The 14,912-nt window shown below is 36.0% G+C and overlaps 1 protein-coding gene across 2 annotated transcripts in view; it reads left to right on the top strand.

Annotated features, from left to right (window-relative positions):
• INTU (inturned planar cell polarity protein) overlaps nucleotides 1-14,912 on the top strand; it is a 93,458-nt gene that overhangs the window by 24,542 nt on the left and 54,004 nt on the right. For both annotated transcript variants that reach the window (XM_076010636.1, XM_020280212.2), the window contains exon 3: nucleotides 7,204-7,289. In XM_076010636.1, the coding sequence (XP_075866751.1) occupies nucleotides 7,204-7,289 (86 nt within the window). The remainder of the gene's footprint in view (nucleotides 1-7,203; nucleotides 7,290-14,912) is intronic.

The following is a 14,912-nucleotide window of genomic DNA, read 5'->3' as shown; positions in this document are numbered from 1 at the left end:
AATAGCTAAAATTGAAAACAATTCAAGTAAAGATTCAAGTAAAGTCAGTCCCACAGGTGAAATGGATAAATAATTTATGAAATATTCACACAATAGATGCTAGATAGTCATAAAAGTAAAATATATATGCAAAAACAACATGGATATGTTTCAGAAACAATGTTAAGCAAAAACCAGGCAAAAACTGGCAAAGCTAATCTAAAATGTTAGAAGTCAGAATAATTTTTACCTTTGGGGAACGTAAGAGGTAGGAATTGGGAAGAGGTGCAGGGAGACTTCCGGGATGCTACTTTTTTGTGTATTTTTCTGCATGTGTATAAAATAGCAATAAAAAATTAGAAAAATGAGCTTTATGATTCAAAGTTATAGTATTGTTTTTTTTTTGTTGTTTTGTTTTGTTTTTAGGCAAGAGTCTCACTCTGTTGCTCAAGCTAGAGTGCCGTATCAGCCTAGCTCACAGCAACCTCAAACTCCTGGGCTCAAGCAATCCTCCTGCCTCAGCCTCCCAAGTAGCTGGGACTACAGGCATGCACCACCATGCCCAGCTGATTTTTTCTATATATTTTTTTAGTTGGTCAATTAATTTCTTTCTATTTTTAGTAGAGACAGGGTCTCACTCTTGCTCAGGCTGGTTTCGAACTCCTGACCTTGAGCAATCCGCCCGCCTTGGCCTCCCAGAGTACTAGGATTACAGGTGTGAGATAATTCAAATTTATAATGGAAAAATGTTTAAGAATTACTAATAAGTAAAAGAAGATTTATCAGAATAAAATGGTTATTTCCTCCCTGGTGCATAGTAAAATGTTTGGCTAATAATAAGCCCTCAAAAAAAGTTTATTGAATGAATGAATAAACTATGTAAAAAGAGTATGTACAGGGAAAACAGTAAGAAGTAAATAGAAATACAGCCAATTGCTGATAGTGTTGGGTTAATGTGGGGATGTTCATTATGGGTGATTATTTTCTCTCTTTTTCAAATTTTTAATTTTGTGATTATGTTTGATATTTTAAAAATTATACATTTTAGAAATAAAAAATGGACTTTTAATGTCATTGTGGTTTCAGCCAATCCCACAGGTACTTCTATGATGGGGGTTTCTCACTTGTTTTTATCATGGTTACATTTCACACTAAGGTTGAGCTGTGAGGTAACGCCATATGTAGGAGGAGATAATGCATTTCCTAAGGGCTACTTCTGCCATTGCCTAGCTGAAGAATGACCGCCCCGCCCCCACCTCCCAACCCTTTGTCTAAAGTGCCTGGCCAGTACAGTGAGACTGGTGACTCTTTTCCTTCTTTCCTTTTAAGACAGCAGAACTCTTCTAATTCTTCTTTGCTGAGATCTTGGGGGTTTTGCTGCCGTGTCTGGTGCCATTTTTGATGTTCCTGCTGCCAAAGACTTGCATCTTTATTTTTTTATATTTCTATTTCCAAGTTTTTCTTAAAGTTTGATAGTCAGCTGAGAGCTCCTGGGCTACCTGTAGCCAGCCCCAGTCCCCAGCCCAGATCGAACAGAATTCTTTGTTTTACCCTACGGCATGGAAGCTATTTATCCTCTTGGTCTTTTCATTCATTCATTCATTCATTCATTCATTCATTTATTTTCTTCAAGATTGTCAGGATCTGGAACATTTTCAGTACCCAGAAGCTCCATGGTACCACCTCACAATCATACTACTACCTTCAAAGGTAGTCTTTTAGAAGTCAGAAGACTTCTAACAACAGAGTTGGTTTTACCGGTTCTTGAACTTCATGTAAATGGAACTAAATAGTGCATGTTGTCTTGTGTTGTTTTCTTTAGCTTATAATTATGTCCTATGAGAAATATCTATATTGTTCCTATGTAATATTCCATTGTGTGAATTGTGAAAATTGATTATATGAATTGGAGTTATTCCTCTCACACCCAACCGACATGGAGTTGAGGGACAGAGTGTGGGACACACTCAGGTACAAAGGGCCTACTCCAGGGACGCTCTCACAAGCCCAGCTGCTGAAGTGACCTGCTGTAATCTTAAAACCACTTCACCTAATAACTGCCTAAATGACCTGGCAGGGCTCTAAGACTAGTTTTAACTACAGTCCATCACTCACGAATCAGAGTTTGCCAGCTCCCAAAAGACTTCACTAGCCTCAGTGAACTTTGTTTCAAAACATTTTCAGTAACATTTCTTTTTCCCAATAAAGCTTGCACCTTTTCCTTTGCTCTTTAGACATACCTAAGACCACCCCAGTCTATGCACATGCCATACATTGCAATTCTGTTTATATATATATATATATATATATTCCCAAATAAAACCTTTTGCTTAGAGACTCATCTCTATATTATATTTGATTTTGTTTTTTTTTTTTTGAGACAGAGTCTCACTTTGTTGTCCAGGCTAGAGTGAGTGCCGTGGCGTCAGCCTAGCTCACAGCAACCTCAAACTTCTGGGCTCAAGCGATCCTCCTGCCTCAGCCTCCCGGGTAGCTGGGACTACAGGCATGCGCCACCATGCCCGGCTAATTTTTTATATATATATCAGTTGGCCAATTAATTTCTTTCTTTTTATAGTAGAGACGGGGTCTCGCTCTTGCTCAGGCTGGTTTTGAACTCCTGACCTTGAGCAATCCGCCCGCCTCGGCCTCCCAAGAGCTAGGATTACAGGCGTGAGCCACAGCGCCCGGCCTATATTTGATTTTGATATACCTTACACTGTTTTTCATTTCGCTGTTGATGGATATTTTGGTTGTTTGCAGTTAAAATATTTGAAGTGCTTTTTTTAAAAATATAGATTTGGTTTTAATGAACACCTAATGTATGATTTTATTCTCTAATATTTTTCATTTTGTTATTTGATATTTATTTTTGTTTTTGGCATCTTTAATACTTGTAACATTTTGATTTTCTTATGGAAAGTAACTGTACTGTGTTTGTGTCTCCTCTTTCACATCCTTTCCCTCCCACATTTTTACATGTGGGTAGTAAAAGAAAGAAAATGAAACAGTGAGTGTGTTGGAAATACAGATTTTTAGTGTTTTAAGCCTTTATAGAGAGCTTCTGGTGCAGTTACTTCCTTCTACAGATGAGCACCAAAGGGATTACATGACTTACCCAAGGGCAGAAGGCCAGTCAGTGAGAAAGCTGGAACCCATGTGTTCTGATGTCCATTCCAGGGCTCTTTCACTTGCCATGTTGCTCACTCTAATAGGTGGGGGAAAGTGCCAAAAGATTTCTCTTTGAAGCAAATAAGGAAAAGAAATTATTAAATCCTTTCAAAATGTAATTTAGAAATAAGTATTAATCTACAACAATGTGCATTTAACCTAATGAATCCATTTTGAGATATTTATCCTAAAATATAATCTAAAACAGATCAGCAAATGATAGCTGGCAGGTCAAATCAGGCCCACTACTTTTTTTTGTACAGTCTGGTTAAATTTTTTTAATATATTTATTGACATATGAAAAGTACATGAAATCCAAATATCAGTAAATAAATATCCATAAATAAAATTTTATTGGAACACAGCCACATTCATTTATTTTTTTGTCTGTGGCTGCTTTCAAGCTATGACAACAGAGTTGAGTAGCTTCAACAAAGACCATATGGCCCACAGAGCCTAAAATATTTACTATCTAGATCTTAATAGAAAAAGTTTGCTGACCCAGATTAAAAGAAGGAAAAAGCTATGTGCATAAAAATGTTTATTAAAGCATTTTATATTTTTAAAATTAAAAGCATAAAAACATCAAACAATGGTATGGTTATTTAAATTAAAAGTTAATTTATGATGTTATCCTATTAAAATTATAATTCTAAAAACTGTGTACCACTGTAAAAATTCTTATTACTTAAGAGGTTTAAAAGGGTAAATACCTCATTTGTGTGAACATTGGTAAAGACTAAAAATTATTTGTAGATACAGTCATAACTGTAGTGCGTGAGTCATCAATTTTAATATGATTTTTAAATTTAATGAGAAACTAAAATCTTACACTAGTTTCTTATCCACTTTCATCAGGGAATGTGATATTCTTCTTAATCAAATGTTCTGAATGATAGTTACACTATATGAGCTGTTATTATTTAAGGACTTTGGAAATGGTACCCTGGGGTAGGGGGGACCTTAGTTCTCTCTCGTTTAGTGACCACATATTATAGATGAGAGATTGAGATTGAAGCTCAAAAAATAATCATAATAAAATTCATTGTCAGTAACTACATTGGCAGTAAACATTAACATTTGAATATATAAAGTGGCAATAGTGTAACTGTGTTTCAAAAACTAGATTCTCTTTCCCCTTAAGTTAAATTTAGCTTAATTTAAATGACCAATTTAAATTTACAATCTGATCTCATCCTACCGTCCCATATATATTTCCCGGTCTTTCTGTGCATAAATCTCTACTTCTAACAAGACTGATTTATTTCTTTCCCCATTGACCTCCAAATGTACCTTATGTATCCATCTCTCTTCTTTACCATTCATGGTCCCATATTTAGTGCTTAGCAAAGATTGCATTGTATCGTTAGGCAAGTGTGTTCATTTACTATTGCTGCTATGACAAATTAGGTAACAGACTTACTTAAAACAGTACAAATTTATCATCTTGCAATAATGCAAGTTAGAAGTCTAAAGTGGGTCTTCTTGCACTAAAATCAAGGTGTTCACAAGGCTGCATTCCTTTTGGAGTCTCCAGCCTCCTTGTCCATGTTTCAGAGGCCACCTGCATTCTTTGGTTTGTTGTCCTTCATCTTCAAAAAGAGACAGTATAGCATCTTCAAGTCTCTCTCTCTCTGACCCTTTAGCCTCTCTCCTATGAAGACCCTTATGATTACATTAGGACTATTCATATAATCCAGGACAATCTCCCAATCTCTTAATTCAATTTTATCTGCAAAGTCCCTTTTGCTGTGTAAAGTAACATTCAAATATTTCAGGGATTTTGGCATGGTCATCTTTAGAGGGATGTTATTCTGTCTACCACAGTGGGGTTTTTTTTTAGTAAAATATGAGTTTTAATTTTTTCTCTTTGTAATAGTAATAATGTATATTTATTGTAGACAGTTTAGAAAATTCAATTAGGGAAAAAATAAAAAACCCATATACCCAAAGGCAACGTTTTGACATATATATCTCCTTTATTTTTTCTACACATATGTGTAATTGTGTTTCAAAAATAATTCCTTAAGTTATATATTCATTTTGTATTTAATAAAAAGATGACAGTAAACAAACTTTTGCGTATGTATTTTCATATTCCTTTGTGCCCTATGTAATAGCCCGTCAATACACATTTGTTATTTGATATAAAGTACGTACTGAGAAATTGATGAGTTTTCTCAAATAATTAACTTTACATTAAGGAATTGATTTAAGTTCTGCAATGAACTGATCTCATTTCTTTATTCTTAAATGTGTCTCTTAATAAAATTTTTCTCTTATTTCTACCCATCAATAATTCCCAGACCATTTCCTATTTCATAGTGCAAACCAATTCATACAGTTGATTTTCTTTTAGCCTTTGAAACAGGACAGAATATACTAATGACTCCCGTGTACTTATTGAGAAAGAGTTTTCCTAGAGTGCAGGCTGCCCACCGCAGTGCTGTGCTTTCTAGCAAACCAGCCATCTCTGAGTCACTTCACTTAGGATGGCAATAAGAAACTCCTCTTGCTCCCTCTGCATGTCACCCCTTTTCCATAAGAGTATCAAAGAAATAAGGAAGGGAGGAATAGCAGTACATAAAGTATCAACATTTCCATCTGTTCCCCAACCCTAAAGAGGGCCAGGTGATGCTCAATAGGGGATTGCATTAAAAAAGAGGAACTCTGAGCTTAGGGAACACCAAACTTTTATAAAGAACAGTTACTAATAGTAAACTGTTGAACAATACACTTACTTTATTATACCATACAGTAAACAAACTTGACCTTTGCTCAGGAGTGAAACACTCTCTCTGTTGTCCAAGGCTGTTTCCTATACAAACATCCTTGAAAACATAGTCTAGAACAAGACTCTGAGTGCCTCAGCTTGCAAGATAAGTACAGAAACATGAGAGACTCATGGAGAATTACACTGTTCTATATGTAAAGTTGATATCTCTTATCCAAAATGCTTGAGACCAGAAGTGTTTCAGATTTTATTTTATTGTTTTGGATTTTGGAATACGTATTCTATAATACTTACCAGTTGAGCATCCCGAAACCAAAAATCCAAAATCCAAAATGCTCTATTGAGCATTTCCTTTGAGCATTAGGTCAGCACTCAAAAAGTTTTGGATGTTGGGTCATTTCGGATTTGGGATTTTTGGATTTGGGATGTTCAACCAGTAGGTGCTCAGTGAATATTTGCTGAATGAATGAATTAATGAATATGAATTATTTGATCGATTTCCTAATGATATATTTAGGGATGGTGAAAAGAATAACTGGTATGTTTATATTTCTATTACTATAGCTCATTGGTATTTTGACATTATCTTTAATTATGTTCTAAAAGTAAATTTTCATTCTAACACTGATCTCTATCTTATTACCAAATTTGATAAACATACATATTTTTTTAAAAGCCATGGAAAAGGAGTTTTTACTGAAACATGCCATGTATTTTGATATGGTTGTGGCCTTTGAAGCAAAGAACTGTGTGTAAACACAGATCAATTACAGCAGTGAATATCACAGCATATTGAGTTATGATGTACCACGTGGATTTAATTAAAATTTCAGCTGAGTATTTTTACTGTGAGTCTAGGTGGGTTAGATTGGATTTTGTTAAGTGCAAATATTGATCTATGCTACAAAATTTCCATTTGACCTTTGGGTTTACATAATGCTCTCAGTTGTATCATGAATGAGAATATTTTTCTCTTTAAATATACATATGTTGTATTTAGTTATGGTGCAATGTTGGGTAGTATTATAGATTATTACAAAGAGTAAAGTTGGCAGATTATTTTTCTCTTTAAATATACATAGGTTGTATTTAGTTATGGTGCAATGTTGGGTAGTATTATAGATTATTACAAAGAGTAAAGTTGGCAGATTAACTCTGCCACCAATGAGCTGTATATCCTTAGACAAGTCCCTGAATATCTCTACCACATTTTTAATTGTACTTTGAGAAATAATAGATAATTTTTAATGTTCCAATCCTGGAACTCTTAAGTTTTTGGATATTCACATAACTATCTTTTATTGTTATTCTGTTTTTAGGTGATGTTCTTGTTGCTGTGAATGATGTTGATGTGACCTCTGAAAACATAGAGAGAGTTCTGTCTTGTATTCCTGGACCTATGCAGGTATAAGCATTCTTTTTCTATATTTTATGATGTTACATAAAATAAATATATCTTGTGTAAACATATATAATTACCAACTTGCCATTAAAACTGCCATATGTGTTGATGACAATCTAGTTCCTAGAAGAGTTATTGTAAACAGTCATGGAATTTTCTGTTCTCTGATTTATTAAAATTACTATTGCTATAAAGTTTTTTTAATGTAGTTTTTTCTTGATTTTTTTGTTATCTATTTAAGCCTTCCACCTAAACTTTTGTTTAGCTGCTTAGTGAATTATTTTTTATCCTTCTAGATAAAAATAAATTTGTTTTATAGGAAGTCATTTTGATACCATAAACATTGACATTTTATATCATAGGTGACACTTTTAGGTTATTAGATGTCTTTTGAAAGTGCTATACTTTTTATGTATGAATACTCTGTTCTGATTAGCATCAGGAATTAGCCTGTTCTTTGGGGGGATAGGGAATATGGTATGATTTAGATAGGTTCGAGGATCCAATAGGCAGTGAGAAGATGAAGTAATTTTTGTATTGGTCAGGATGAAGAACAGAATCCTTAATAAATCAGAATCTTTCCTGCATCTGATTTGAGATTCAGAAATAAGACCAATGATGAAATTCCTTGTTTTCTAGGGAATAAGATTTTCTTTATACCTACTTTTTTCTCTAAAACACCCACATGTATGCACATGAACATGTGCACATGCACGTATGCTCTATAACTTTAGTTATCTTTGGAAATGGAAAATGAAAGTGCAGGAATAACTATAGTAGCCAAGATCACAATGCCTAGGTATAGATAGAGAGATGTAGATGGAGTGGTCTTCAAAATATTAATCAGGTGGGCACCAGCCAGCCATAGTGTTAGAGCAGGGAATGCTATTGTCTTCTTTAGTCACTAGGTGAAAGGAGGTCCTAGGGTGAGTATTAGGGTACCTCAGGGGCTAAGACAGCAGCTACTTGTCAGTCAATGAAGAATTGCAGTATTTTAACAATTGAGCCAGCTTCTCCCAAATACAGTGGCTGCATATCAGCCCTGAGTGAAGGCTCCCCTTTTCTGGCCTGTGTCAATTACAGATGTTCCTGCCAATATTGCCGGAGTTCAACCATATCTCTTCTGTCTCTAAAAAAAGAAAAGTTATGTATACAGTGGAGTCACATTATACTTATATTTAATTAACATTTGCAAATTCATCTATTCACACTTGGCAGAAGAAAGGAGAGAAGGGAATGATTTAAATATTTTGAACCAATTCCACCCACAATTAACACATCCTCGCTAAACATGCAATAGGAGTCATGTATCTGCTGTTTGCCTAGTTTGCCTTAGCAGCATGAGCATCTTGCTGCATTAAATGTGGTTCTGAGTTTAAAGATACATATTTTTTTAATACAGCATGGCTCTTAAGTGCCAATACTTACATCTGGTGCCAGAGTGAAGAAATAGAAGTTTGTTTTGAAGATGGAAGAATAAGTGTGTGAGTTAGATTTATCATATTGAGAGAGTATGTTGTACTCCAACATGGCATTGCCTTCCTTATGTAATTTCAAGGGAATTTTGACAATATGCACTTTAGAATATAATCCCTTCATGTAAGTGTATATTATTAAATTCTTTTTATTATTTTAGAAAATAAATGTAATTGCTTTTTTATTATGAAAGTAATAGGCCAGGCAGAGTGGCTCATGCTTGAGGCCAAGATGAGAGGATCACTTGAAGTCAGGGGTTAGAGACCAGCCTGAACAAGAGTGAGACCCCATCTCTACTAAAAATAGAAAAATTAGCTGAGGACGATGACAAGTGCCTGTGGTCCCAGCTACTCGGGAGGCTGAGGCAAGAGCATTGCTTGAGCCCAGAAGTTTGAGGTTGCAGTGAGGTACGACGACGCCACTGCACTCTACCCAAGGCAACAGAGCAAGAGTCTATCTCAAAGAAAAAAAAAAAAAAAAAAGAAAGGAAAAGAAAGTTATACATGTTCATTGTAGAAATTTTGGAAAATACAAAATGTATAGGACAAAATCTTAGACTCCTATTACCAGAAGATATCTACTATTAACATTTTGGTATATTTCATCCTAGTTCCTCCCACCCTCCCCAAGTATAAACATGCATGCATGCATTTGTTTATTTATTTGTTTGTTTTATTATCAGAATTGGTATTATGGCCATGTCTTTCCTAAAAGCAAGCAATACACATTTAAGGCAATGTATCTTTAGTAACTACATAAAACATGGTTAAATTCCTTTACCTAGAAACCATATTTAATAGCAAAACACATTTTTCTTACTTTGTTAGTGTTTAAAGAGGAAGTAAACTATAAGCTTTTCATTACCACCATTTCCCCAAGACCATGTAATCTGGGAGTTCAGGGAGGCAGGAGTAGGTCTGGGGAGGGAACTGGTATTCCTGTGTTGAGGGCAGTATGTTGGGTGCTTTGCTTTTATCATTCCTTTTATAACTTCACTTCTTTTTCACAAAAACCTATAAGATTCTAATGATTAGTAATTCTGTTTTATATATGAAGAAAAAAAATCTAGGAGAGATTTAATGATTTCCCAAGGTTTCAGAATTAATAACTCAAGTAACTGGAACTCAAACCGACTCCAGAGCACGATCCTTCCATTTCAGACACAACCTGTGTGGATCTTGGTGTCTGTATCCCCTTATTCTTGATAGGCCAGGACTGATGAGGCAGACCTGTCCCAGAAAAAGTTGTTTTTCTTGGTTTGTATATGTAGCATTTGAAACAGTTATTCAAGAAGTAAAAAAGAGAAGAATACTGATTTACAAAGAATGCCATAGGAGACTTTTTAACATTTAAATTTGGAAATATCTAACAGTAACATTTGAAAAATATACTCAGAGCATAAAAGTGATCTGAAAGCCTCTTGTCATTGAACAGAAGATGGCTTAGGAAATAGTGTAATGTGGTAGAAAGGACACTGAGGAGAAAGAGGTCAGATCTCAATTTAAAGCTTCGCTCCAAGCTACCTTCCAAATTCTGCTGGGTTTCAGTTTCCTCATTTATAATAAGGAGGGATTTGAGATAGTCATATCAGAGCCCAATTCCAACTCCATAATTCTATATTTGCGTTTCAGGTAATTTCTGTTATAAATAGATTCTGAATACCAAAATGATCTCCCGAGGCAAATCCTGTATACTTAATGAGGTACAAAAAGCCCAAACCATTTCTTTTAAAGCCAATTTTAATATTTTCTAAAATGGTTGTCCATTCATCAAAAATGTTAGTATTATGAAAGACGAAAAAGGGCTATGGAATTATTCTAGATTAAGGCAGATTAAGTGACATACAACTAAATACAGTAGATAATCCCTGATTGTTGGTGGATTGCAGTGTAATAGCTGTATTGGAACAATTGGGGAAATTTGGACTTGGACTTTATTAGATAATAGCATTGGATTTAATGTTAAAATTCCTAAGTGTGATAAATAACATTCTGGTTGTGTAGGAGGATGCCCTTATCTAGCAGTCCCCAACCTTTTTGGCACCAGGGACCGGTTTCCTGGAAGACAATTTTTCCATAGACAGAGTGGTGAGCGGGGACGGGGGTGGGGGTGGAGGTGGAGCTTAGGTGGTGATGTGATGGCCAGTGATGGCCAGTGGCTGTACATACAGGTGAAGCTTTGCTTGCTGTCCATCACTCACCTCCTGCTATGCAGCTGGGTTCCTAAATTTCACAGAAGACAATTTTTCCACAAATTGGGAGTAGGAGTGGGAGGCAGAGCTCAGGTGGTCATGCATGGCCAGTTCCTAACAGGCCATGGAGTGGTACCAACTGAGGCCCAGGGATTGGGGACTCCAGCTCTTATCCTTAGGAGATACATGCTGAAGTCCTTAGGGGTGAAGTATTAAAATATCTGCAAATAATTTATAAATGGTTCTGCCAAAACATTTTAAAAATATGTAGAAAGGAGGAGGATAGGAGAGGGAAGGAAGACAGGAGAGAAGAGATGAAATGAAGCAAATGTGATAAAATGTTATCAGTGGTGCAGTTGGGTGAGGGATATATGGGTAATCATTATACTCTGCTTGCAACTTTTCTATAGGTTTGAAAATTTTAAAATAAATAGTTGTTGATTCAAACAAAGAAGTTTTAGAAATTTAAAATGACAAGAACAAAGGTGCATGTGCCCTTCTAATTACTGACTTGTGACCTTGATCTGTTGCTGTAGTTCTGTATACTCATTTATTCAATGAATACATAATCATGCACATAGTACATCATCCCCTCCCCTGGCTTGATCAGAGAGCTGGGGTCCAACATTTGCGGTTGACCAGGATTGATTTCATTCAGCACTGGGCCGTGGCTGGTTTTCCTGTAGCTTTGGAGGAACCCAACTCCTTTTCCAGGAGAACAGCATGCTTGGACTCTTACCTCTCAGGTACTTCTTAGGCCTAAAGGAAGGGGCAAAGACTTCTTAAAAGAGATGATACTTTAGTAGAATGTTTTAACATTTATTATTTGCTTGTTACACAAAAGTGATACTCATATATACTGTGGGAAAATTAGAAATAGACTAGTAAATTTTTAAAAAATTTCTAAATCTTCTCTATTCTCAGAACTCAGAATAACCATCAATGTCAATGTTTTAAAGTGGAAGATTGACTCGATCAGATTTGTATTTTAGGAATTTATCACTCTGGATGGGGGGGAGGCATATGCAAGACTTGAGTTCTGGAGACTAGGAAGTCAGATTTGCAATAGTCCAGACAAGAGGTGATAAAGGCCTAAGCAAAGGGGCTGACTGTGGGAATGCAGGAGGAGGAGTAGATTAGATTTAAGATATAGAGGAAGTTGAGGAGAATACTACTTCCTGTAGGAGAGAGAGAAGTCCAAGAAGCCTTCTGGGCTTTGTCTTGAGTAACTTAGTGAGTTTGCCCAAGAACAAGAATGGAAAACAGATAATATGCTGAGCCAATCAGACTCAATGCCTTAAGAGTTTTGACTGAGGAATTTTGCCAGTTGTTAGCGAAAGGGAAAGGATGAGACATGCAGAGATCAGCGCAGATGTGAGAGAGACAGTGCAGACTCCGGGCAAAGGTGAGAGGCTGATCAGCTTCTGTACCTGCTTCAGATTCTGACAGATTTCCCAGGGCTGGGAAGAGAACGGTAGCTAAAGGGAAGAGAGAGGATTTGTTTGGGAGAGGCTGAAGAGATACTGCTTCTTAAATAGGATGAGTTGAACATTGAAGTAGAAACAGGGGATAATGAAAACAACAAGATTTTGGAAGTGATGAGTTACAGAGAGCATGTCCGTGGACCTGAGGAAAGGCATGTTGTCTCCTGAACTGGGAGGGAAGGAGGACAGTCTGGCCGAGTTGAACAAGTAACAGAGAGGTGGGAGATGAGGGATCATGAACCTCGTCACAGGTTAAAGTCTATGGAGTAACAATAGAAAACTCTTTATAAGAAGCTAATTTTATATCTAACTTAACATTAGATATTACTTAATAAAAGTTTTTTTCCTATAAACACATAACAGCCTTAATATTTATATATATTAACCCCCTTTTAAGAAAGCACTTAACTCTGGCTAGGCACTGTGGCTCATGCCTATAGTCCTAGCACTTTGGGAGGCCAAGGCGGGAGGTTTGCTTGAGGCCAAGAGTTCAAGACCAGCCTGGGTAACATAGCGAGACCCCATCTCTACAAAAATTTTTTTTTTTAATTTGCTGGATATGGCGGTGCATACCTGTAGTCCTACCTCCTGGGGAGGCAGAGGCAGGAGGATCACTTAACCCAGCAATTTGAGGCTGTGGCAAACTATGGTAGGGCCATTGCACTCTAGCCTACGTGACGGAGTGGTGAGACCCTGTCTTTTTTTAAAAAAAAAAAGCACTTAACTCTTAATTTGATTATCTGTCTTACCCTTTATGATTTTTATCAAGGCAACCAGATTTCCTGACATTCATGGCTATTTAACATATAAGCTTTTAAAAATGTCTTTCTAAATTATAATTATCTTTGTGTTACGGAGCCAACTTTACTTAAATCTGAAGAATGGCGGCTAAAATAACTCTTTAAAGAATTTTAATGGATGGTTCTGTGATGTGTGTTTTTGTTTGGGTTTTGTCATGTCGAAGGGAAAAGGTCCTTGCACCACAGAAAAAAAGTAATGTTATTTGCCAAGTATAACATTAGAAGTTAGTTTTCAAGTATGTTGTTTTTTACCAAGGATAGCAAACTAGTCTTAAATTTTTGGTTGTCATTGCCACGTAAAGTAAAATTATTATAATTTTAAGTCTACTACCCATTTCCTTTTGTTGTTTTTTTGGTGAGTCACACCCTGTCTTTTGACTTCTCTACCCACAAGAATGCCAGCTGGAAAAGATGTCCTCTCCATTCTGAGATGCATTTCTTTCTCTGAGGACCCACCTTCTTGTCACCACTGGTTATGCATATCTCTTACAGATTCTCCAACAGACCCAAGGTGTCCCTGTGACCCCTGCTTCCCTAGGCTGTTACTCATCTCATGCTCTTCCGCCCCGCATCAGATTCCTCCTTCTCTACTCCACTCATACACTGCCACTCCTAGCTTCTCTCTAAAGCCCAGTGCCAGGGGACAATCTTCAAAGCTCCCATCTATTTTGTCACAAAGTCCGTACTGAGGAGTTCCCCAAATTCTAAAGATTTCACACATTTCTTGGAAATGCTACCAAAGGCTTCCATGTGTTCTCTTTTAGACACTCCTAAATCCTCATTCTCAGATAAAAGCCCCTCTGACCACCAAGCCATTCATCAGACCCCATTCAAGGATTATATATTTATGCTTATGTTTATATTTATAGTTGTATTTATATTTGTTTATACATATATTGAGCCATCCCCACTGGAACAGGTGCCACCCTCAGAACATAGTCTTTCAGGCCACATAATGCCTATATGTAGCTTACTTGGGTCAAAACTGCACACCAAATATTCTTTTCCACATCCTTCTAAGATGATCTTTTCTAAAACAGTGTCTCTCAACTCTTTCTCACCTTAACTTTATATTAATTTTCATCAGATGATAATCCTTGATTGTTCACATATAAGTTGTCTAATTTTTTATGTTTTTGTTTAGTTTGTTTAGTATTTTTCCTACAAAGTATACTAATTTTATGCTCAGCCCTTTTTGGTATATTGGTTTAATAACCAAGGGCCCATTTTTCAACATCAGGTTTCCAGAAAACATAAAAAATTCAGAAAACATTTATCTTTTTCATTTGAAATTATATTAAGTGTTTTATAAAGTGACATGATCATCAGGCCTCAGAAAAATTTCATGAAGAACTTCTTCCAAAGTCTGTTCTCCATACAGATTACTCCTAGTCTTGACCTACTTCATCTTTATCTTAATATATATATATATATATATATGAATTAAGACCCCATGTCTCTTTTCTTTTTACTGCTTTATAAAATAAAATTTAAGACTAGTAAGATGTGCATTTAACTTAATTCACAGTAGGTAGACAAAACTAACTTATGCCCCTGACATGCCTCAGTCAGCTACAGATAAGCAAAATTGAGTACAACCACAGTTACTCTTTGCCAACAAAAAAGGAATATCTAGATTTTTTTCTTTTTGAAGATTTTAGTTATCAAGACAGAT

Source organism: Microcebus murinus, chromosome 15, assembly GCF_040939455.1.
Source record: "Microcebus murinus isolate Inina chromosome 15, M.murinus_Inina_mat1.0, whole genome shotgun sequence".
NCBI classification, from domain to species: Eukaryota; Metazoa; Chordata; class Mammalia; order Primates; family Cheirogaleidae; genus Microcebus; species Microcebus murinus.
This window is presented reverse-complemented; position numbering and strand designations above follow the sequence as displayed.